The 26699-nt window shown below is 41.2% G+C and overlaps 1 protein-coding gene across 19 annotated transcripts in view; it reads right to left on the bottom strand.

Annotated features, from left to right (window-relative positions):
• The window catches only part of DLG2 (discs large MAGUK scaffold protein 2), a 1094951-nt gene that overhangs the window by 693496 nt on the left and 374756 nt on the right, over positions 1-26699 (bottom strand). Inside the window, exon 1 of one of the 19 annotated variants that reach the window (XM_075416678.1) lies at positions 3290-4319. The exons of 16 other annotated variants lie outside the window; for them this stretch is intronic. In XM_075416678.1, coding sequence (XP_075272793.1) covers positions 3290-3391 — 102 coding nt within the window. In that variant the 5' untranslated portion in view covers positions 3392-4319. Of the gene's footprint in view, positions 1-3289; positions 4320-26699 lie in introns of those variants that run through there. 2 more of the 19 variants (XM_075416731.1, XM_075416770.1) reach the window with 2 other exon arrangements.

The raw sequence follows: 26699 nt of genomic DNA, 5'->3' as shown, positions 1-26699 counted from the left end.
TGAGTAAGCATATACTGACATTTAAGCGTGCATTGAGGTCTCATCATCTTCAGTGAGATTCTGATATATGCCTTGGCACTTGTCTCGACGGAGATCTGTGAAGGCAGGTCTGTCTTACACACAAGCCCTCCTTTAATCCACAGACACTAATCTGTCCAGTAGCTGTGGAGAAACTCTAGGGCTCAGGGGATTTGTGTTCACGTCCCAGCCCTGCAGGATTATGGACAAGAAAGTTCTGCAAAACACCTGCTGGCACCTGAGTGCCATATTTTAAAAACTGCTTCCCCCCACTCTGCTTTAGCTCTCTAGCGCTGTAATGGAAACACTGGCACTTCTCTACCAGAAATGGAAGAAATGTTGAAATATGTTCAAGTTGGTTGCAATAGTGGCACTTCAGGTAGACACCACCCTGCCTTTCAAATTAAAATGCTCTGAATTCTTTGCAATTTCGTCAAGGATCATGAAAATGGGCATTATTGAACATAAAAGTCCAGGACAAGGTCAACTAGCAAAGTCCAGGAAATCAATATGAAAAAGAAAGCTCCCCGCAGGCGCAGTGAAGACTCCTCCACTGCCTTCTTTGCAACATATGGCGTAGTAAGACATGCACACCCTTTTCCTGCCCCCCTCAAATTAACTCCCTGGCACCACCTGTTAGGATTCAGCAGGCTGTAAAATTATTGCATTTGGAACAGACAAAAATGGGTGTGATGGTTCTGGTGTGGTGCATTTCTCTCACTCACTTCCATGCTCATAGGAAAATAAGACTGTATTTGGCAGAAAATTAAAAGAAAAAACTGTAAATTAAGAGTGTTAGCGATATTGCATTCCTGTAACTTGCACTGTCCTTTTGAAAGGAGCTAGTCAGTAAGCTGACCTGCTTATTTCATCATTTGGAGATACTCACCTGATCTTCAAACTCTTCTGTTGTCTATCCCGCTGTCTATATTTTAAAACTTTCTTTCTATTCTGAGGACCCATTTTCTCCTCTGCCACTCAGAATATAAAGTGTCATTCCAGTACATCACTCTCCTTCCCTAGTTCAAGAACCACGTGATTGTAGAAGTCATAATATTATGAGCATGCTTAGATCCATGATTTCATGCCATGTAACTATAACATTTTCTAAAAAGAAGCATCCTTACTTCCTGTTCAAACTTCTTTATTGTTAACAATTGATCTTCACCCATAAATCTAGAACTGTAACCCTATGTGTCCAAAGCAAAAAGTTGTGTCTTTAACTATGGGCTGCAGAACAAAAGGAAGTGAGAAAAAGATGCTTGAAGTGAGGTGGTACACTGGTATGTATAGGAAATATCTCACGTTTACTTGATGGTGGTATCAAAGGGTACTAATCTGACATGTGTTGAACCAACCCAAGATAACTCAGTTCGCTCGTGCTCCTTCTCATCTTTCTGAAAATGATCACTATCCCACATATCCACTTTTCATTTGAGAAGTAGTTCATACACCACCACGAGAAGATAAAACATTGACTGTGACTAACTTAATGAGCCTGAAGCGCTAAAGAAAGAGGAGGAAAAAAAGTCTGAAATTTGTGATTTTTATTCTACTGCTTCATCCTAACAGGATCTGAAAATTATGAAAGAACTTAAGTGCATCAAAGAATATCCTTTGAAAATCATGCTTACAGGCAGGAATACAAATTGGATACTAGTCCCTAGGCCACTGGCCTACCTTTGTAGAAGGTGGCTTGCATTAATTTCCCCTGACTAACAATTCACCTTTATTAATTAGAATTTAACACTTGAAAACAAGAGGGTTGAAGTTTCTAAAGCTAGTATAAAACAGAAATCTGAATTGTCCTTATGAAAAAGATGCAAATTAAAAAAGCTTCTAAACTGTTAAACTCTTGACGCTATTTATAACACTAGTGGCATCATGACACAGCAATTGAATTATAACCCTTTCGCTAATAGAACTTATTTTTGCCTATTTAAAATGAAAGTGAAGAAACAAGAAACTTTAGTTCAAGAAAGTCTCCAGTAACCAGAGATGTGGGCAGACCATAGTTTGCGGAAAAGGAGAAGGCAGACAAATAAATTGCAAATGTTTGACTGTAACCTAATTTAAGTATGTTATACGAAGCAGTAGGTGATCTGTCATTAACTTCTAGCTGAATTACGTTTAGGGAGCATTGGGTCATCTATAACCTATTTCACGAAGTTATTTCATTTTATTTAGGCTAGTCTGTCACACAGGAACTCAACTGTGTTCCCTAGTTTGTGGACTGTACAGCTAAAATTTTATTTCAGTAGCTTAGCCATGTTTGAGGATTAAGAAAGTTACATAGACGACTTAAAAATAATTACTATCACGATCATTTTTTATGCAACTGCTCATTTCCTACTCTTTTTAATCACAGAGGAAGAGTTTTAATATCAACCACTATTTAAGGATAGCAAGGAAAAGGTATAGGACAAAATCTGTAACCCCCCTGTAAAACCATCATGATTGACCCAGTGATCCAAGAACCAAACTTGTTTACCCAAATATAATAAGTTTTAAAAACATGCCATCACTTTTGAATTATTTCAGTAAAATAACAAACAACTTTGGTTATAGTCTAATGTCAAGTCAGGAGGTATACAGGGAAAAATATAGTCCAGTCCAACACCTTTATTAAAAAAATTGGGGTGGGATTGCATTACACAGCCAGAAAAGAAACTTCTCTGGCTAACTACGCCACCTTTTGATTTAAATTTAAAAGACAAATTAAATGATTGTCCAGTCCCTAGAAGCAAATGCTTATTTAAAAATATTCCTGTAGACTTAAAAATGGGTTCAGGGGTTTACTTTGTTTATTTCTTAGAGAGAAGTGCAGGGCTGTATACTTTGTATACTTTAGTATTGCTCTTATTCTTAAAAGCCATGCCAGCAATATAAACAGAAAAAATATAATCATTCTCGCTAGTTTGTGTTTTTGTAAGAACAGTATACACATCAAAATCAATAAAGCCGGGCAAATGGTAAAGTAGTGGTTTAATAATCTTAGCACTGTTAGCTAAGTATACAATCAACTCTAAAACAAATGCTTCATAATCCGTTAGATTCTCCTATGTAAATCTATAGTCGTACAACCCTGGGAAATAAGAAAGCTTTACTTTTGATTTTTTTCCTAACATTTAAAACGTTATCGGCTGTAAGCCCTAATTAATAGCCAACGTATCACAGTTTTCACTGAGATCTCTAGTCAGACATGAAATTAAATAGCACAGATATTCAAAGGAGTTACAGCATGCATTTAAATACATTAACCACATCCTACCTTGCATCCAAACATCAACGATAAAGTGTTGTTGGTGCATGCAACTTTGCAGTGGCAAATCATTGGTGTAAAGCAGTCAGGATTTCTAACAATAGGGCACATTCCTTTAGTGCTGCAGTAGTGGCAGCCTACTGAAGGCTAAAAACAAGTAGCTAATACAGCACATGGAGTGGCAACATACGCTGCTCAACAGCTAGCTTTTCTCTTGCCGGTCAGAAGCAGCCTGCTTGAATCTCTACCTGTGTCCCATTCAGCCATCCCCTTCTTTGTTGATGAATCAACGATGCAGCATTGATCACGAATCTCAGGATTTCCCTTCCTCTGGGAAATTAGTTCTCACATTGGGGGGGAAAAAAAAAAAGAAAAAAAAAGAGAGAAATGGAAATGAGGGGGACTAGCAGGTGTGGCAGTATTAGCATGTAAAAGGATGTAAACGCCTACTCATAACAATCACATAAGATTGTCATGCTAGCTGAAGTGGGCTGAAATTATTCCATCGGAAGAAAAATACTGCAGCTCCTGATTTGGTAAAAAGCCAGTGAGTTGCTGCAATACATAGTCATTGTGGGGAGAGAAGAGGAAAAAAGAATTACTTATCTAAGAAGCCAGAATCCTCAGCCTTTATCAATATGCATTCCAGTAAGGATTCCCTTCCCAGCGCCTCCCCGAGAAAAAGAATCAAATCAGTCGCAACTCCGGAGAAGCGATGACCTTTACTTTCCCCAAAAAGATGAATCTCAGCATGAAACAAACTGTACTCAAAGCTGAAAATCCCAGACACTGGGAGTTTGCAATCAGAGAAATACAAGCAACATTTATCCAATCCTGGCTTGCCACATGGGAGCTTTCTCCAGGCACAAATTTACAAATAGACAGGTTGAAGGATTGCAGGAGACACTGAATAGAGATATGAAGTTACCCGGAAAATGCACCAGCACGGAGCTTAAAAAGCAACCCTCTCAACTCTGCTTTTCAGGCAGTGTAACTACTGACTCCAGCTAGTACTGCTGTCCTATAACCTGCAAACGGCTTGCTGGATTCCAGAAATGCAATAATTAAAGAAGTTTGGGAGCATAGCGCTGGTTTGGATTCAGTTACAGCTGTCGCTGCTCCTTCAGTTCAAGCAACGCCAGCTGAAAATGCATAATAAAGCACTTGGACCAGCAAACTGCTAGCTGTGCTTTTTAAGAGGATTATTTATATCAGAAGTTGGATGAATTTATCCTCCAGTTTTAGGTTTGGTCATGGCCGATAGACAAATATAAATTGAAAAGTCTGCGATACAGAAAGTAAAGCGATGTCTTCAGCAATTTCACAGCTGATAGCGAGGTAAACCCAGCAGTTGTTTCACAGTGACTCGACCCTGCTTTTTGTGACTCCCTAAGCTCTGCCCATCAAATTAGAAACTCTTTCTAAAGAAATGAGAGCAGCTTGTCTCCCTGGTAATCGCAAGTGCGTTCTCAAGGCACAACAGAAACAATTTTTTGTAATAAAACTGAACGACAAATTTGTTATACAACAGAATGGACAAAATGGCTAATGGAGCTCTCTGTGTGCAGCCAGGGCAAGCAGTATCGAGGGTGAATGGTACAGAATTTTTAAAAAGATCTGCCTGAGACTGCAGACCCTAATGTAGGAGACCTCCTCTATAAACATTTTATATTTATATGAATGTATATGTGTGTGTGCATTGCATGTATGTATATATCAAAATTTTAAGTAGAATTTCTTCAGTATAACTTACCCTGACTTTGTAAAGTTTAAAAGCATAAAAGAAACATTCTTTTAAACAGCTTTGAAGCTACTCTTTCTTTTGCACCATAAAATAACTTTATTTTTATCCAATTTTTTGTGTAGCTAAATTTCAACTGGTATAATATTTTCTGATCGTTGTTTTTCGCTCTGTATTTTTGAACATAGAACTTGAAAGAGCCCAAGCTCAGTAAAATGACAGTAGTTTCTAGATTGAAGTGACAGATAGAACACAGTTAGCGTTACAACCCAGTTCCATTTCTGAAAGACTTATTTCTCGCAAATAACAGACTCTTACAATGCAGTGTCCTCAATTCACTCAGCTCATACTTTTTGCCTAACAGCCTGGACGTGAGCGTTATATGTTTCATTATGTCATGGGAGTTCACTACATGGATGCGAATCAATCTGCTATCAATAATCTATGTTTGTCTGACCTGTTAGTCCAAAGTGACATCGCGGCAGCCCTCCTTCCTGATTTGCTGTGCTAGTTATCATCTGAAGCAGTGACTGAGCCTGTTTAGAAACATACTATGGTGACAAACAGCAGCCGTAACATTTCTGAATCTTTGATCTGTTTATTCGTATCTTGCCTGTCTCATTATTAAGCTATATATTATACAGATTTTCTTTCAAGTACTGTCTCTCGCATAACCAGCACTGGTGTAAATATAGAAAAGTGTAGTTTCCATGACAATACATTCCATAGTTACAGCCAGCAGCCACTATCATTAAAACATGAATCACAGTGCTACCTTAAGGTGTGAGCACACTACATCACTGGCTTTAGCAGCATTAATTTGGGATGGGGGTGGCATGGTAATATTTTTAGGAGACACTACTACAAAATAGCAGAAAACTGTGCTATTTAACTGTTTTAGCAGTTCTAATATCCACTCGTCTTTGACGTTGAAGAGATCAGTAACACTCTCAATCTGTCCTAATCATTAGCCTTTCTAAGAGGAGAACATATCACATCTGCACTTTTCAATGTTTTAAACACTGTGTCCTGATTTAAAACTGGACTCATAATCACCCAAATGTGATTTCCTATTAATGTTCACAGGGATCACCTGCATTTAATTCCAAATTCAGATTTCAAAGAAGGGAAGGAAAATCAGCCAGTTGGACTCTTGGACCTTTAGAATCGGACTGCATTCATCTGGCTTGTGCTCTCAAAAGGGAGGACCTATCTGTTCATTAAAACTCCCATTTCTTCCCCAGTCCACTATTGCAGATTTCAACTAGAAGAGGTTTCACCTATGATTTCATTTCAGTGTTAAGTTGCATCAAAACTGATCACCTGAGTATTGCACAAGGCAAGAATTACATCCCCTCACAGTTAAACTAATTGTTGCTTTCAAGTGAAAAACAGTTACCTGACGCACAGTCATTTGGGAAAAGATCAGAAAAGGAAGATTCATTCCAATGACAGACTGGAATAATAACTCATATCACAATTGGCCAAGACATTTATTTCCATTAAGTGTCAACCACATATATATAGAAAACTGCCATAAGAAAACATTTGCTCAGAGATCCTCCTCTATCTTTTTTTCCAACAGCACTCATCAGAGACACCAAAGTAAATTGCTAATTGCCAGGAAGGCATTTAAATCACAGCCATACTGCAGGAGCAAGGGTTCTTGGAAAATCTATGTCCACAGCTTCGCTCTGTCTGATGGGTGCAGAAGAACACGCATTGTGGCTGTGACTGTATGAAGGAGAGAGTCCGCAGATCGGCTGAGTTTTGTGAGCCCTCCACCTTTCTGCAGACTCGAGTGCACTGACCCAGCATACTTGCTCTCGACCTCTGTGTTGCCACAATGGAGTGAACCTCTTTTGCTATTAGTAAAAAGGGAGACTCCCAGCAAATTGCAGCATTGTAGTTATTGTCAGAAGCTTCAAGTAAAGTGACCCCCCGGTGAAGAAAAGTCACCTGCTACTGTCAGAGTTTGGTCTTCGCAAAAGTTACTCTTTCCCTCATCTGATGGATTTGTGAGGAACAAGAACTGTTGCTTCACTTATCATTTCCATTTGGTTCATTCTGCTATAAAATTTCTCCTGCTCTACACGTCTCTCTGGCAGGTGCCTTCACCCAGTCTTTCCAGGCACTCCGACAATGTCTGCCTTTCACAGTGCACCAGTATGTGGAAATACATGCATTAGCCTGGAAGAACTGAGTTGCATTTCTGTAGTAGTATGATAATTTTTGCATGATACTTCCTCACCTAATGCATATATACCTCCTCCTGCACTGGAGCTAGTTCAGATAGCAATACTTGGCCCTACACCTGACATATCATTTAAAAATCAAGAAGACAAATATAGATAAAAATAAAAGTAAATACCTGGAGAGTCACAAAGAATTTCTATATATTCACCCTTGACTCTATTAGGACATTTGTTGGTGTTTTTTCAAATTCCCTGCTGTTTCTGTTGAAGTAATTGCTAAAGTTTTGGTACTATAACACGGATTTCTGTGTTGAAATCCTGGATGAAGAGTGAGAATGTACCCTCAGCAAGTTTTCTGATGACACCAAACTGGGAGGTGTGGTAGATACACCGGAAAGCTGTGCTGCCATTCAGCGTGACCTGGACAGGCTGGAAAGTGGGGCAGAGAGGAACCTGATGAGGTTCAACAAAGGCAAATGCAGGGTCCTGCGCCTGGGGAGGAACAACCCCATGCATCAGTATAGGCTTGGGGTGGACCTGCTGGAGAGCAGCTCTGCGGAGAGGGACCTGGGTGTCCTAGTGGACGACAGGTTAACCATGAGCCAGCAGTGTGCCCTGGATGCCAAGAAGGCCAATGGGATCCTGGGGTGCATTAGGAGCAGTGTGGCCAGTAGGTCGAGGGAGGTTCTCCTTCCCCTCTACACTGCCCTGGTGAGGCCTCATCTGGAGTACTGTCTCCAGTTCTGGGCTCCCCAGTTCAAGAAAGATGAGGAGCTACTGGAGAGAGTCCAGCGGAGGGCTACGAGGATGAGGAGGGGACTGGAGCATCTCTACTACGAGGAGAGGCTGAGGGAGCTGGGCTTGTTTAGCCTGAAGAAGAGAAGGCTGCAAGGGGACCTAATATATACTTACAAATATCTGAAGGGTGGGTGTCAGGAGGATGGGGCCAAACTCTTTTCAGTAGTGCCCAGCGACAGGACAAGGGGCAATGGGCACAAACTGTAGCACAAGAAGTTCCGTCTGAACATGAGGAAGAACTTCTTCCCTCTGAGGGTGACGGAGCACTGGAACAGGCTGCCCAGGGAGGCTGTGGATTCTCCTTCTCTGGAGATATTCAAGACCTGCCTGGACAGGGTCCTGTGCAGCCTGCTGTAGGTGACCCTGCTTCAGCAGGAGGGTTGGACTAGATGACCCACAGAGGTCCCTTCTAACCCCTACCATTCTGTGATTCTGTGCTTCTGTGATTTCTCATTCCCTATTTTCACTACTCAACTTTTTTTTCCATTGTTACACAATGAAAAATTCCCCTAGCTCCCTACCACATCCATTACATACCAGAAGATCAAGATGATCTATAGAGCCTTGGCCAAGATAAATGTGTTGCTAGCTTTCTTCTAATCTTTTGTTAGAATTCAAAATCAACTTCTCTGTTGCTCATCTCTGAATTCCCCATATGCTAATCAAGCCTCCTAAAAACTAAACCTGTCTCTGACAGTGATTAAAGAGAAGTTGTCTTCTCAAAGAATCATATTAGACAAAAGAAAAAGGGAGGATTGTTACACCACAGGCAGCATGTACAGAAGGAACCAGAGCATATAAATATAAAACAAACTTGAAAGATCCCACATCAGAATAGAAATGACTGCACACAACCCTGCCATGTGTTCCTTAAGAACAAAACAGTCTCAAACCTCTAGTCTAAACCAAAGTTTTCACAGCTGTCCTGTCATTTAGAGGAACTCTACTTCGGGCATTTCAAGGACCTCAGCTATGTCTATGCTTTATGGGACCTGGTCATTTTGGGGAATGGAATGAAGATGCCAAGCTTCTACTTCCCTGATATTTGTCTGCTGGTGAGTATCAGTAGCCTGGGCTTAGTTTTCCTGAAAAATCCACCTGCCTTTGGAACAATTATCATTGAAGACTACTCTGGAAAGACCCTACAGTCACCAAACATTAGCTCAAGAGCAGCTGAAATCAATGGATGAGCTGCTGTTCTGTGATTTGTCCACATCTCATGCACAGATATGCTTAAACTTTCCCTAAGGGGTAATATGAGGTTGAATTTTCACCCTTGCTCTTAGAAATAGGGACAAGTGAATACATTTTTTTTGTGCCCAAAGGCTTAAGGACTAGACTAGACCCAGGCCAGTGCTGCCATAAGAAGGAGACAAAGGACCCACCTCTTCCACATCAGGACCAGCAGCTGCTACATCTCACACAGTGGCTTGTGGCAGCTGGCTTGGCTTTCCCAGATCTCTGTATATAGACAGGGAGGAGTTGTTATTTGGCTCCTGCCAAGAGCAGGCCCCACTTGTGGAGACCTGCTTTTCTTCACCTAGAGCTGGCAAGGGTGTGGACAACACATGGAGACAGAAGGTTCTCCTCGAGCACCTTGAGACCACTGCATGCAGGCAGACAAATAGGCAGATGACAGCTCGGATGGTCTGAGAAACACCTATGCATCAAGATTTCAGATGTGGTAAGCAACTTGGAAAGCATTGTATGATTCAATCTCTCCACCTGAAGACGGAGATAATGTCTGCCAATTAAATGCCCATATCTCTAACTACACAGTCATAGAAACAGCGATTTTTGAGTTAATGGGAATACTCTTACAAAAAGTACTCATGTTCATAAGTGTTTACACATTTTAAATCGCCACATTACCAGCATAGTTTTAAATTTTTAACTAGTGGAAAACTGTTTGAAATATTTCTGAAAATAATTTTGACCTGTTAAATCATTTACAAAGTCACCAATTGCATATAATTTTTTGAAGTAACTTCTTTAGGATGGTACAAATTTAAAAGAAAAATGAGAGACAGGGATAATAATTACTCAAATTAAATATCAACTTCAAGGAAAAAAACAAGCATATTACTGCCAGTCCTCGATAGCTACAAAACAACTCTGCTTTGGTGTAGATTCCTAGTTATATCTTGTGTTAAAATATTTAAGATTTTCTGTGACAAATTAAACAGAAATAAAGGTCTAGTCCTGCTGACCCAGAGAGAAAACATGCTCATAGCACATTCAGACTATATATGCCCCACTTAATGTCATTATGTAGATCTACTGATTCCTTCAAGTGATTACATGTAATACCCATACACCCAAATGAGCTTGAAATGATCAGTTCAGCCACCATGCACTAGAGCTCACCAAGGACTGACCAGTATTTACCCAGACTGCTGGAGCGGAAGAGAGGTTAGCCTATGCTGAATTTTGCGTTACTACACTGTTGCTGGCACTAAACTAGCTAGCTCAGTTATGTCAATATGCACTGAAGTTATTGCACCACACACGTATTAACCGTATGCGTTAAACAGACGCATAAGCCTGGCCACAGTCCTACACATGGTCACCAGCTCTGCACGCATGTCCTTCCTGCTGTGTAAAAGTGGAACTCCTCCAGTAGGAAGCATAATAATTTGTAGTAATTTTCCAGTAATTTTGCAGTCTCCCCTTGAATCCATGTAAACTTCTACTTCAGGAACATCCTTTGGTGAGAAGTTCTTTAGGCCTTCCACTTCTATGACAATCTCTCTTTCTCTGTTTATTTTGAATCTTGCTCCCCAATATCTTTATCAACTGTCTCAAATGTTGTAATGGAAGAAACAGGGAACAGTCAACTGCTATTCATCTGCTCCTCTTCAATCATGATTTTGTAAACTGGTGCTGTATCCTTTACAACTGGTCTCTTTTCCATAATGAATAGTTGTAGCCTAATAGATCTCAGTCTTTGTAATAACAACAGTTTTTATATATTTGAATATGGTCATTGTTTATCCCAACTTGTTCTTCCTAATTCTTTCAAACTTCTTCATAACTCATACACTATAAAATGCCCTTAGTCTTTTCCTCTAAAATCTCCTCAGCCCTCTCAAAGCGTGCATCCAAACTGTGACATTGCCTAGCAGAATAATTCCTTCCATCTCTCACTTGCAGTAATTCTCTAAACATAGCTCGAGTTTTTTAGATTAGCTTTGCAATAGCTTCACACTCTTCACTGAGACTCACTCTGGGATTCATTTCTACCCAACCCCACTCCATCCTTCTCTGCTACCTGACTAATCAATACACATTTGGTATATACGCAATTGGATATCCCTTCCTACATGCAATACTTCACATTTGTATTTCACGCTATTTCTTTCAGGTCATTTATTTATATTCACCTTTACATGTGCCATTCCTCCAGCAAATTCCAGGGTGCTCAGGGTATGGACTTTATTGAAGCAATTCTTCCTGGGATTTAGACTAGCTGGAGTACGGTGTTACATTCCCAAAAAGAGTTTCAGAGGGGAAATGAGCTTTGAAGAAACTTGTGTCTGGTTACTGAGAAGCTACAAGCACTACTTAGACCTCACTGACTTTGGATCACACAGAATTAAAATTCTGGTGATCATTAGTGGCCCATGTACATGGGAAATCAATAGGGACCATACCTGGCTGAAGGAAAATAATGAGTCTATCTCTTTTAAGAGTCATGTGTGAATGATCCAAATAAAAGTTAGGAGACAAAAGAAATCACAAAATCAAAAATAAATTAAAATGTAATTAAAAAATCATTATTATTACCTTGGCCATTTCCTGAGAGTGTTTCATAAGGGTCTGGCATTAATTTTCAAATGTAGTTTGCATAATTTTCTTTTATTGGAAAGCCAGTGCCTATAGTACCATCTCTAGTACTGGGCGGTTTGGACTGCTGCTGGCAGCTCCAGAGAGGAACCACCGGAAACCAGCCTTCATTTCTTGTGTCATATGGTACTACTATTTAGAGAGGAATGATAAGCCTAAAGGAAATTTACTTGAAGAAAGCAGAATTAAAAATAAAACCGATGATGCATCACAATTCATGAGAAGGTCAGGCTTTTTGGCACTTTAGAGAAATGAATTTTTCACAACATTACCAGCTTTTTGCAAGAAACTCTGATATCTTGATTGCAAAATGTCATTAAACAAAGCTGTAATTTCAGGCAGACAGAAATAAATAAAGATATAAATGGACCAAGCCTGAATCAAAAGCCTGTTTTATAAAGTCTTACATTACTTGCACCATATCATTATAGTTACAACTTACTATGGGTGAGGGTGCAGGCACCCTGTCTGGGTGCTAACCAGACACACATTTCATGTCAGAGATGAACCCATGCCATTGCCACTTGTACTAGAAGCAGAACACCTTTGGTGTCCACTGTGAGGATTTTCTTTTGCTCGGAAATTCATAGAATCATAGAATCAGAGCTTGGAAAAGACCTCTAAGATCATCAAGTCCAACCGTCCACCCAACACCACCATGCCTACTAAACCATGTCCCAAAGTGCCACATCTACACATTTTTTGAACACCTCCAGGGATGGGGACTCCACCACTTCCTTAGACAGCCTATTCCAGAAGTAATTCTGGATTAACCAGATGTTTGTGTTCTGTTTTTTTTTTAATAGTTTTTCTATATGCAAATGCATCCTTTTTTCCAAACTCCCATTAAAAGTGAGTTTTTCCAGCAGTTCCCAGCAGTCAGAAAAATTGTCACTGATTTTACTCAGCTTTCCTTCACAGGAAATTCTGCGTTCATTTCTGGCAAATGCCACTATTCTCACAGCTTTTAGCATTTAATAGCTTTTCAGCTATGAAATTCTCATTCCACGAAAAACAAATAAAAAAACAAAACCCAAGAAAAACCCAAACCCTAAACTTCATTCACTCCAATGTCAGCAGAAAGCAAATAAGAGATGTGATTGTGGTCACAGCTAAATTCAAGTTTTCCAAAAAGACTGTAGCAGAAACAACCATATGACAACAACTGCTTAGGCGCTCTGCTGGCTTTTCTAACCTCAGTGTGCTCAGGACTGGCTATGGACGTTGGCCTGGACACAGCAGGCACACAGGATCCCCTTGTGTGACCTTGGCAGTGTAGTTTGGAGAACAGAAACTACAGATCTCACTGTTAAATGCATCCATCCCACATCTGGGAAACAACCATTATCAATAAGTGAAAAATTCTGGAGATATTCAAGACCCACCTGGACAAGGTCCTCTGCAGCCTACTGTAGGTGACCCTGCTTCGGCAGGAGGGTTGGACTAGATGACCCACAGAGGTCCTTTCCAACCCCTAACATTCTGTGATTCTGTGAAAACCATCAGTGCCCATCTTTTTATTTTTGGAGAGGGGCTGCCCTGGACTCCAAACCCCTCAGAGCTGCCCACTGACCGAGTGGCTATTAACAGCCAGGGGCTACTGGAGAAAAATGCTTCTGAAAGACTTTTTCTCCTCTTCCCTCAGCTGTTCCTGCGTGCCTTGTTCTGCAGCCTGATCAGTATTTCACAGTGGGGAAAGAAAAAGTTACCCAGTGAAAGCTGGGAGGGTGTTGCTTTTGTGTTTTTAATACTCCGGCACAGACAACAGCTTCTTTCTGCCTCCATGGGCTGATGGCTGTAAAAGCAAGACAGCAAAGCCTTGTGGGTCACAAAAAAACCAGACGGAGGAGAAGACAGTTTAATCCTGGGTTTCCTGGTAATCCTAGCAATTCTCTCACTCATGGGAGCTTCTGGACTGGGCACTCTCATGGCATAAGCTCTCCCTCGACACTCGCAGTCCTCTCTCAACCCTCTGCTGTAACATATTCAGGGAGAAGCACAGGGCCGATTACAATGGTCCTATCCTGTTCCCTCCTGCTGAGCATCGACATCACCTTTACAGCACCTTCCTGTTCCTAAAATGGCATTAAAAGTCGGGGCAGGGATTTTCCAGCTTGCTGGCACTGTACAAGCGCTCTCTGTCCCCAGGGCTGTGGGAGCACTAGCAGGGTCTGTTACTGCTGGCTGAGGTGAAGCAGCCCTGTGAAGGGAAGTCATTAAGGAAAAGCATGTTGCCTCCAGCTTTGTGTCAGTCAGGAACATGCCCTGCCTCCAACACTCCACCACTGGGGGGAATCACAGAGTCACAGAATGGTAGGGGTTGGAAGGGACCTCTGTGGGTCACCTAGTCCAATCCCCCTTCCGAAGCAGGGTCACCCAGAGCAGGCTGCACAGGACCTTGTCCAGGTAGGTCTTGAATATCTCCAGAAAAGGAGAGGAAAAGGAAAAGACCTTTGTAAAATGAACATCACACAAAGACACTGTCTCCTCCAAAGCATCCATGGAAATAATAAGATAAAATAAAGCTAAACTTTGAAGAGGTATTGGAGTGCCCAGTTTGCAGTCCTTTAAAGATGACATTTTTCATGCCTCAAAGGAGACGATCTTAGTGGAAAATCAATGCATTTCTGAGGGAAAAGAGCCAATGCATCTTAAACTGCTCTCGGTGGCGGCAGGCCTAGGAGAACCTGCAGAACCTTCTGAGCTAAACCCTCCGGCTCTCTCCGGTGACCAATGACCACCTCCTCACCATGGGTGAACAGTCTGCTGCTGGGCCCCAGCATGGCCTCAGGGCCATCTTGCCGCAAGCAGCTCCCATGTCATTCAGCAGTACCTCTACGGAGATGAAGCTAATGCAAAGGAACATGCACAAGCTCAGCTTTGGTTGTGGGAACAGGAGTCTCCCTGTCCTCCTGGTAACTAAATTAACACCAGTCAGCCAGGAAAGAACTGTAAGAGAGCAGAGGCCCAGGCTGTTTGACTCTTGCCTGGCTGAGAGCTGTTGTGAGTCAGCTAGAGGCACGGACAGAGAGGACCATAATTGTCAGGATGGCAGCATCCCTGGTGCTGCCCCATCCAGGAGTGGGAAGGAGCAGCTTTGTGGTGGTAGTAGCTTACCTGAGGAGAGCTGCCCTCCTGCTTCTGCTCAGTCTGCAGTGCAGCTGACTTGTCTGGAGCAAGCTTCCAGGAAAAACAAAAAAAGCAGGCTGGGCAAAGTCTGCTTACAGGCTGTGCTGCAGCAGGAGCATCCATCTTAGATCCAGTGGAGGAGGAGAGCTTGGACAAGCTCCCTTTTAAAGCAACAGTGCTCCTACTGAGCATGGTGAGGAAGGGTAGTGCTATGCCACAACAGTGGTTGCACCGGATATGTGCAGAGCACTTTGTAAGCATTAGCTAATTGATCTTCACAAAACCCCTTTGAGCTAGGCAATTAAACATCATCCATCCAGTTTCACAGGTACAGAAACTGAGCTGGGCTAATGTAAACTTGTGCAGAAGTAATGTATGATTTTAGGGTTCCTGAGCCAAAAGACTTCTGGTCTCATTTAGTAGGTGCAGAACATCTATAGATCCGACTGACTTTGACAGTGCAGAGCATCTGTAACTCTGCTTGTAACTACGAGTGTTTTTAAAAGCCAGCCCCAGGGGTGTTTCAAGTTGGAAATCCCAAAAAGGAGGCACCCCAATTCACTAGCTCTTTAGATAATGGTGGCTTTTGTGTCTAAAGATATCTAAGGAGAAAAATCTAGAGTCAAGTTTAATTAGATTTTGTCTCCTTGCTTCCTCTTTATGCATCTATGCAGGCCCCTTGCCCCCTGTGGACTCCCCATGGACTCCTGTGGACCTGCTGACAGAGAGTTGGGGTTTGAGAAAGAAAATAAAAGTTTTCTTGTCCAGGGACCACTTAGATTGCATGAACTGAAGGACTACAAGATAGAATCATAGAATGATAGAATGCTTTGGGTTGGAAGGGACCTTTAGAGGTCATCTAGCCCAACCCCCCTGCAGAGAACAGGGATATCTTCAACTAGATCAGGTTGCTCAGATCCCTGTCCAACCTGGCCTTGAATGTTTCCAGGGATAAAGATGGGACACCCTGGCTGGATCCACCACCACACTACAAAAACTGCCATCAGGGAAATAGGACGTCTATTCTGAGAGCGGCATTCATGCTTTCATGGCCACTGGCGACTCTAACTCTGCATTGGACTTACAAAGTCGAGAAAATAGGCAACACAGGTAGGAAGCAGGGACACGGGACATGTGGGACACACTGCATGGCTGGGAACTGGTATTAACAGAGTGGTATGCGAGGTTTGTTTAATTTGCTCTTTATTATCCTCAGGGCATGCTTTTGTTATACAGCAGACCCTTAAAAAACTTAATACTTTTACCTCTAAGTGTGCTTGAGCAAAGAGCTGTAAAAGAGACCTCAGAGGCTGCCTCTCTCCTTGACTGGCTAATGTGGTAGCCAAGGCTCAGATTTTTAAAGCTATATAGATGCAGCCTGGTACCTCATTGGATTTTCACTTGTAGGCTGAACAAGCTTGGAACTAAAATTAAAGAACAGGGCAAGTAAGAACACCCACTAGTGCCTACTTGTGATTGTAGGTACATAAATAGCTTTAAAAATCTCAGGTTTATCTCATGTAGGGCTCCAAACTGGAGAATTCACTTCCCTTACAGCTATGAGACAACACCTGAAGCTCCTGTTGTCCTTCAAACCGTGCTTCAAGGTACATCCACGTATTCATGCAGCCTCTTTCTCCTCCAAACCTTCCAGATGTGTGAGAGTTGCAAGCTGAGTATTCTCCAAAGGGACAGGCCTGAAGTAATTCAAAGTCGTTCGTTAGGCACTCTGTCAATGCTGTAAACATTGCTGTTTAATTGATGCACTGTTTTTATTATATATGCCCTAAGGGAGTGTGCTGACCAGAGCCTCTTGTATATTGAATAAATAAACAAATAAATAAGCAAGTATCGTCGCCTCGACCAGCTCACTGTGTGACAGAAAAGTCTATGTGGTTTAATGTGGTTTCTACACAACAACCTTGCTGGCTGGAATGGCTTGTTTGATCTTCATTAACCCTGGCAGGCTCTTCCAGCTCCTTCCTCCACCTCAGCAAAGACAAAGAATGCCACTCTTCCTTTCTGGATTTCTAAGGTCACTTTGTTTATTAAATATGTCATTTTAAAAGCTTCCTATAAAGTGAAAACTGACAATTTCTTTTCTTCATCTGGAAAATGGGTGAAGAATTTTGTCATTTTCTGTTAAAAGGGATGAAGTCATATCCTCCTTCTTCCCCCATTTCTTCCCTTTCCTCCCTTATCCTTCTGCCCCACTTCACAGCTCTGCAAAGCCATGATCTCTCATTGGCTTCTTACTTGCATATTGTCTGCATCAAAATACTTCTCAAATGTGTCTTTTAACAAAAACCTTAGAAAATACAGCTGTACCAGTCAGAGTCAGGACTACAGTGCAAACAAAACTGTGCCAGCTGGGGAGGTAAGCTAGCTAAGCCCAAGTGCAGAAAGCAACGTAGACATGGGGAATCATCACTCAGCGAGGGATGGCCACCCACACCCTTGCTCTGCTGCTTGAGTGGGTTTTGCAGCCTGCGCTCATCTCTGGGCTGCCTCAGCAAAAGCACTATCGGTGCCCCGGCTGGCTGGCTGTACACATCTACAAGAACTGCAGCCGCATACTGACTGCAGTCAGACCTTCATACTCATGAATGTTATGCATGTGAGCAATTTTACAGCTGTGAGTCATCGTCTTGCCTACATTCATATGTTCCTTTCCACTCTGGAAGGAAAGCGCTTTCATTCACGAGAAGGAAAAATAGGTTTCAAGCAGTACCATGATACAATCACATCCTTTTACAGTGTTCAGCTCCCTGTTATGAAATTTGATTCCTCTGAGGCATGACTATAACTTAGATTGTGGAAAAGTGAATTAAGATGGAAAACAGGTTGTGCCAGCTATGCCTGCATGAATGCCCAAATCATTTCACCTGACTGCAGACTTTATTCACAGAGCTGCTTAAAATTTGTGGGACAGTTATCTTGAATTGTCTTCACACAGGAGTGCAATAGAAAAGTATCGTCAGGTGATCTTTAGCATAGAGTTTAAGGAGACTGAATAAATGAAGATGGACTGAACTAGAGACTGAACAGAGCCCACTTGTGAGCCCTGGTGTCCCACAGCTCCATACCCTTTCGTCCTTAACATATCGCAAAAATGTTTTGGGGCAGTGGAGGTGCCATAGTCAGGCTTTACTGTGAGCAAAACAAAAAGAAAACAATGATGTACCTTACTTCTCCCAAATATGTGAGGCCCCTATTGCCCTTGGGACAGATATTGACGAAACCAAATTGAGATAAATTCAAAATCAGAAAAAGTGTCAAGAAGGTGTGTTTCGCAGGGTCATCTGCAGAATCCTTGAATCTAGACATATCCTAAAATTGTTTCACAATAGGAAAATCAGACTGGATGTCTACTTCTCTCCCATGAGATAATGTTTGACCTGAGCATATGATTAGCTGTTAAATAACTTTCCAGGAGACTTTTCTAGCATAATCTACTTAGCCTTTAGCACCCATTTATCACTTCATGGTGGAGATCAGGGTTGACTCTAAACAACAGCATTACTTTGCGTCTCAACCGACATTTTTTTTCAGTTAAGTAAATTATTCCTTTATAGGAATATTGAGCGACTTTTATGTTCTCTTTTCTTCTTTCTAATGCGTTGTTATGACATAAGTAACTACATAAGTCCTTTAATTAATGATTGTAAGTGAAACACCCTAAAATTTAGCAAGGATTCACCAAAAGAACTGATGGATTTGTGGTCACCCAGAAGGTTCTTAACATATTTGTGAAATGTAGGCATGATGATCACTACGTGGTTTCTACCATGTATTGACCTAGACACTGGCTCTAGAAAGAAATTAAACAACCCAGATTAAATCTTCAATAATTAAGTCAAGGTGAGACTTGGTGTCTGGACAATGGGAGAAGATTGTGGTGAAGTTTATGATTCCTAGACATACTCTAGACCCTTCTCAAAATATATATATCCAACTGCATCCAACACAGTCTAAGAAAGGCAGCTCACCTGATACTAAAACTGTTCAGGGCTCTTCCCCTACAGCTCAGACAGGCCACATCCATGCGACACAGCACTTGCTCTTGAGTTTTTCATGACACTGGAGATCTGTGTTGCATTCCTGTGACATCTGTGTCTGAGGATACAAAACTTTCTGGGATTGTGCTAGAAGACTTAGTCTCCAGACTGTGCGCTTTCTTCTCTAGCACTTCTAGGGTGATGTCCCATCAGGCATCTGTCTCAGCATGCTTGGCTGGCCTCAAAAACCAGTCAAAGAGTGAATTAACATTTATGCAATATGTACAGCCAGAGGACCAGGACCCTGACATGAGCTGGGAAGATAAAGACGTGCATGGTGAGACTAACTGTGGTATTTTATCAAAAACTGTCCTTGTACTCAGCAGGAATCATATTCAGGTCCTAGGGAGCCAGCTGAGAGATGGCACCCAGGATCTCCAGATTTGGAATATGGTGCTTCTCACCAGTCCTTTGCTCGAAAGGACATTGCTCCAGTCTTGCTCTGAGACATTCAAAATCTACCCAAATGCCATCTTCAGCACTGTTGATGACCATTCGCCTGTAGATTGCCAAAGAATACTCTGTTGTGACTGCTTTAACATTTTAAGTCTGCAAACACTCAATGTTCAGATCAATTGCCAAATTACCTTAATTTAACAATTGATTTTGCCTCAAATGAATTGTAGAAACAGTCCATATGTTTACTTTTCATCTATGGCAAACTCCTCTTTCACTGGAAGTGAAGTTGCATTACCTCATATTTACCACAGGGAAAGAGCACAGGCACAGTCAATCACATGCTCAACAGACATGTGACATCATGTTAGTCTGTGGCAAACTGACAGAATCACAGAATCACAGAATAGTAGGGGTTGGAAGGGACCTCTGTGGGTCATCTAGTCCAACGCCCCCGCCGAAGCAGGGTCACCTACAGCAGGCTGCACAGGACCTTGTCCAGGCGGGTCTTGAATATCTCCAGGGAAGGAGACTCCACAACCTCCCTGGGCAGCCTGTTCCAGTGCTCCGTCACCCTCAGAGAGAAGAAGTTCCTCCTCATGTTCAGACGGAAAACCATGACCATGACCATGAGTTCAAATTCTTAGATATATGTAGATGAATGTGCAGGGCTGTGGTCTTTAGTTTTTGTTATTATTAGGTCTACTTCTGTTTCAAAACTATCATTTTAAAGATCTTTGTCCTCTGATAAGTATATCTTTTAGGTTATTTCTACCACTCCCTAACATAAATTTTCCTACATTTTTCAAAGGTGAATGTCGGTGTACATCCAGCGTATGTTTCTACTCTCACTCGCATTATCTCTGTCTGCTATTTAGCAATGGCTACTAATGTGGTTTGTACTATACAGTATGAGAGATGACAATATTCCCCAAAGGCCTAGTAATAAAAGTTAGACCAAAGAAAATTGTTATGAAAGTTGTTCTCGAGAGTTAAAAAATTTATATATTTATACATATATATAAAACTTAAAAATTAAATAACGCATCCGCAGGGATTATTGACAATTACAGCATTTGAAGAAACAGACTAGTTCAGCAGTGAATATATGTATCAGCTTGCTTTACTTTGGATGCTTAACAGAAATGCTGGAATTCTGTTCTTTTAATAGGAAATTGTTTTTCTGAATAAGATAAACTGCCAGCCACAACCAATAATTATACCTCTTTTACTAAGGATACATAATGGTGGTGTCTGTTTTAGACTATTGCATTTTCAGCTATAGGAAGGAGCTAAAGTTGCATAAATTTTCTGGAGGAGTACTTAGACAGCAGTTTACCTGGAAATGATGCTCGTTGCTTATGTCAATGTGACATACAAGTCACTTTATAGTTATAGCAGAGAATTAATAAAGAAATGGTTGAACTATTAGTGCACAGTTTATATGCTTGTGTATATACCTCACAAGAAGATGCTTATATATTCTTTGAAGAATATTGTTAGTGATAAAAGCCATATATGCCTTCAATTTTACTCCCCTCACTGTACCTGTATGTGTAAACAACAGATTTAAACAATTTAACACATGAGAATAAATGTAAACAAAAAGCATGTATGCAGTCCCTCAGAGTTTAAGGATGCTCTTGTGGTCAAATTCTCCATCAATGGACCAGTGACAAACATAGCTACTCTTGGCTTTAAGGGGGATTATCTGTGTTAATATTCCACACATGAATACCAGATTGAAATTAAGTACTGTCTAGCTTTAAAGGGTGCTGTTCTGTGAGTTGTAGTAGTCAGGCTAAGCCAGGTATGTGCTGGAAAGCAGGCAAGAGTCAGCAAGTGAGAAACTGCCTTACAACCAAGCACAGAATCACAAAGCCACAGCTGAGCCTCCTTCTAACACCCACGCAGGATTTCTGGCTACTGGTAAAAGTGACTTTCCTAGGATGAACTGATTACACCTAAGATTCCCCATCACTTCATGTCCCGTATTTGGGTAACAGTCTGGGAAGGCTTTATGCCTGTAAACTCGAGTTTTAAACTAGAATTATTTGCGTAACTGTTGTAACTGCAGGTGACTTTGCAACCACGTGAATGTAGGCTCACATCCTGAGGCTCCGTCAAGTATTCCCTCCTGCCACCTGTACTCTTCCCTCCACGTCCCAGGCAGTCTGCTCTTCCCTCCCTGCTGGCACATCCTGTCTCTGCTAGAATATCATGAAGCCTGTGTCACATCTTGGCACCAGAACATAAAGAGGAGAAGCTGAACAGGATTCGGTAGCTGTGGGAGTATTATATCTACTACTGTGGTTACTGATCCATTATGAATATCACAGCCAGAAACGCCCGTCTGGAGTCTCCTACCAGCTGTTCTTGGGCAGACTTTGACTCAGTGATATCAACCAGTTGAAACTTGACCCTATGGAGCAGTTTAAGCAGAAGTGGAAACTCTACCCATAATCTGTTCCTCTTATTTGAGACATCAGGGTGCATGCAGGTCATATTTTAAAGTATGTCTCTGCAATTATGTGGGTTAGAAACATCCGACAACCAAAGGAGGGTTAATTTTAATTTCCAATACTCTGTTCTAAAGGAAGATAAACTGAAAAACATCTCAAGACAATGAAAAATAGCTCTTATGAACTGACTGTTCCTGATATTAGACATTTCTGTTAGTTTCTTACAGCTGTCTTGCACAATGGCATATATTGCCGTTTTTCAGTGGAGACACATTTCTCATACCATGAGAAAATCTGACAGTTCTAAAAATGTTTCCTTTTTTACAGGAAGGAAGATGGAAGGCTGGGGTGTTTTTACTAAGAGCAAGGAATGTTCTATGCCATGCATTATTATTTGTGAAGAAATTTAGATCACAGGATCACAGGTTAATTCATGTTGGAAGGGACCTCAGGTCATCTCTGGGTCCAAACTCCTGCTAAGATGTTAGATGAGGTTACTCAGTGGTTTATCCAGCTAAGTCTTGAAAAATCCCAAGGATGGAGATGCACAGCCTCTCTGGGAAACCTGGCCCACTGCCTGGCTGTTCCAGTGGTGAAGGTTTCTACTATCCATTCTGAACCTCTGTCATTTCAATTTATGCCAGTTACCTCTTGTCCTTCCACTGTGTGCCACTGCCAAAAGCCTGGCTTCATCTCCTTGAGGACCAACTTGTACCCATTCAGGTCTGTGGGTAGGTCCTCCTTGAAACTATTCCTTCAAAGGCTGAGCAAGCCTGGGTCTTTCAGTCTTTCCTCAAAGGGAAAGTGCTTCGGCTCCAACCATCTTGGTGGAGATCTGATAAATTTGCTTAAATTTATCAATATTATCAATATTTGCCTTGTGCTGGAAGGTGCATGGGGTCTAACAAGTTTTGAGAAGAGGAAGATAATCACTTCTCTGGATAGCATGGCTCTACTCCTTTTCATATGTGTTGAATTTCATGAGATTTCCGTTGGCCTTATCCTTGAGACTGTCCAGGTCCCTGGAGATGGCAGTCTTACCCTTGAGCATATCAACTTCCCCCCTGCTCTGTGGTGTCTGATGACTTGACAAGCATGTGCTCCTCATCTATAGGTCATTGATAAAGATCAATTGATAAAGAAGACAGGTCCCAGGATAGATTCCTGTGGTACTCCACTTGTCACCAGTCTCAAGGTAGAGAGTGACTCACTAGGTGATTACCCTCTAAGTCTGGTCATTCAACCAGTTAGTTTGTTACTCATCTAGTTTTGCATCCATCCAAACAATAACATCCCAACCTGGATACAAAAGGAGACATGTCAAAAGTCTTGCTAGAGTCGAAGTAAATTATGTCCATGGGTAACCCCTCACATATCTATTCATTTTGTCAGTTTTATGGCAATAATGGCCAGGTCTGTTGTAATAAAAACAATCCTACGGACACCACTGCATTTTAACTATAGTTTTGATAACCCAGAAGAAATTAGGTTAAGAAGAGAATGGAATCCAGGATGAAATTGTAGAGATCAGAAAGATCATAGAAAGTGGCCATGGTCCCATGCTTTTGTTAAACAAACTCCTCTACTGTTCTTGTACCATAAGCCCTCCCCATGGAGAGAAAGGATGAAAGGAGAAGAGAAAAATGAGAAAGCCAACTGATCGGGGCATGGTGAAGGCACAAATAAGAAAAGAAAAATGGTACGAGCACCACAGAATCAAAAATATGTCAGTAGGAACCAGAGAGGCAAGCTGAGCAGAGTACCTGTAACAGCACTCTGCTCCGTGGAGGTACTCAGTGAGCCAGTGGACATGACTCCCTGGTGCTGTGCACACAGGTGAGAAGATGAGGGGAACAAAATAGAGCTCACCCTCCACAAAGTCTCCACCATCAAGTTCCCTCTTCCAGCCAATGTGTTTGTCCAAGGCAGGGGGAAGATGGTGAGGAAGTCCAATGTATCCTTGGGGCCCTGATGAGGAGAGACTTCACATCCAGAAAAAAGATACGGGGCAAAGGAGGCATCGGTTCATAATGGCGCAGCGCTCAGTAGGGCTGTTAAACTCTTTAAAATTAGTAAAACTAAACTTCACAATTTTTAAAAAACAGATTTCCTAAGATTTTAAATTTAATATTTTATTCATTTTAAAAATAAAAGCATTACGATTCAGATTCATGGCAATTTATGCTACACCTAGACTTACTGAAATTACTACAAGCAATTAAAGAAATAATAGTGTATTGCACCAGTGATGCATCTCCAGATCTCAAGGAGTTAAGAAGTGCTACCTTTTTCCATAACGGCATAGCTGAAACTGAGAAATTACTGCTTCTTATGACAGCTCAAACTTCATAAATATTTCACATTATCATGTATTGTATTTTTTACAAAAGACTGCATGCAAATATTTACGTGTTTTCCAAAGGCCAGTACTTTCTGCTTTTGTTGTGTAAATAAGTATTTGCCTTCATTTCTTTTAGTTTTTATTTATTATCAGATGCAGCAGGAGTATTTTCCTCATGTGAATTAATCCATTGAAATACGAGAAAAAAATTCAGAAACGAATTAGCAGACATGCTGTTCTCCTGTTCCAATTTGTAAATAAAAGCCAGATAGGACAATATGAGATCTACAATGATCAAAATTTAAAGAACTCATGGCCAGTTTTTTAAAGTGCCTAAAAGTGTGAGACTTTGAAAAGTATCTACCAAGACTAGGCACCTAGTTCTAATATAGTTCAGATACTTTCATGTTATTGAGAATGAAGTGCCTGGGTGCTTATTGCTTTTGAAATTCCCACTGATTAACTAAATGCTCTGTTAGATACCAGATTTTCAATCTACCGTCTCTCTAAATAATATATCAACCAGTTACATTCAAATGCAATGTAAAAATAAAAAAATTAGGACAGATAAAATGTATTCTAAACAATATAATTTATTCAATGAATGTGTAGGTACCACACACTCTTCTCAGTTCACCATTCTCACTAGGAAATAACGAGAAAAAAGTTTTGTGTAAAAAACTTATCTGTGTCCACATCACCACACTTAAGTTACTGGACCAGTCAATGCGGAAGGTTACTTAGGACATAAAATGCAAATGAAATTAAAAAATTACAGTTTAACTGAAGATTTCCTGCCTCTGATTTAATTCATGATTATAAGCAATGATTTAAATCACTTTGATTTAAATCAGTCTATGTTGCCTCACGTTCCCTTTTTATCTACGTCACACTTATATAATGGGCAATATTAGGACGAGTTTCTTCCATTTGCCAGCGGGTCTGATTAGGAAGAGAGATGCCTCTTAGAGCAAAAGTGGATTTTGCTCTTCCCCACCGTCCCTTGGTCTTTTGCTGATTCTTCCTGCAACAGTCAAGAGAGGAACAGGAGGGTTTTTGTGATGTGGACATTTGTCCACTAGATGCTGCACTAAGCCCACCTACTTATTTCCGACTGCCACCCTGCTTTAGACAGTGACCTGGACTTTTCGGAGTCATTCCTTCAGGCACCCAAGCTACCTTAGCAAGACGTGGGGTGCAGGAGCTTATGGGAACAAGGTGCCTCCGTTCGGTATCCCAGCTTGGTTTCCTCTTTGGTCTTGGACTGGGTGATGGTGAAAAACCTTTGCTGTGACTTGCCAAAGCAATACACAGGTGAGTGATTATGAGTTTACTTCCAGTATACACTTCTATACTCAGAAATCTTCACTTTGTCGTACTGATTGAAGCTTCATGTTTCTTTCTCCAGTTTTTTTCCTGCTTGATAGAGGGAATGCACATCTCAGCTTATGGAGCACCTTCTAGTAACATGGATGTGAAATAAAGAGGAGCTGCAGACTTTTCTGTCTGCTCCTGAGGTCCAAGACTGCCAGGGTGAAGCCCAGCTCCAGCAGAGCAGCTGAGCCTGTGGCTCTCCGGCAGAGCTGAGAACCTGTGCTCTACAGGAACAGGGAAATTTAGATATGTTCCTCTTGTCAGAATTTTCTATTGTCCATTTCAAACAGCAAAACACAGCCTGATATGACTTTCTACCATCTAACTGTGACTTTCTACCATCTCTTTCCAATCAAAAAACACTAGACAGCCCAAACAGCTATTCCAGGAGGGAAGATGACACTGGGGTGGAAGCGACAGCCAAGCAACACCAAAGTCCTGTCACCAAAGCCACCCAAGTTATGGGCAAAACCAGATACCTCTGCAGCTTTTCATTGTGTCCAGGGTCAGGGAAACATGGAGGTGGTTTTGACAATTCAATTTTACACTCAGTTGCTTAAAATCTACTGTGGGTTTAACCTCCCCGAAATATCTTTCAAACCTTTTCCTCAGAAGGTGATTTATTAATTCAAAAAAATATTTCTAAAGTGACAAAAAGAAGTAGCTCTTTCCCCAAACTTATACTCTGTATAACTTTTTTTTACAACTGCCACACGAGCCCATGCACACTACTCTACCTCCCATATTGCTTTCTCAGTCCCTTTATGAAAATATTAGTTCCCTCAGTTACATTTCAGACCACTTGTCTTTATTGGGACAGATCAAGCTTTCATAACAAGCTTAAATTTCATTGACTTTCACTACACTTTTTGAATGTCTCCTATGTGTGTGCTGTGGTGATAGAACTTAAAATCTTGGTAATACTGAAAAAACGAGTCTTACTCTCCATTAGTTTAAATGATACCTATCAAGAACAAACAGTGTGATCTCTATTTCTCATACTACAATTGTGCTACACAATTTGCTTCAGTCAAAATGGAACCAGTTTTCCTAAATGCAAAACTATTGTGATTTTCTAC

This window comes from Opisthocomus hoazin, chromosome 1 (assembly GCF_030867145.1).
Source record: "Opisthocomus hoazin isolate bOpiHoa1 chromosome 1, bOpiHoa1.hap1, whole genome shotgun sequence".
Lineage (NCBI taxonomy): Eukaryota > Metazoa > Chordata > Aves > Opisthocomiformes > Opisthocomidae > Opisthocomus > Opisthocomus hoazin.
Note: the sequence above shows the minus strand (reverse complement) of the source record. Positions and strands in the feature narration are given on the sequence as shown.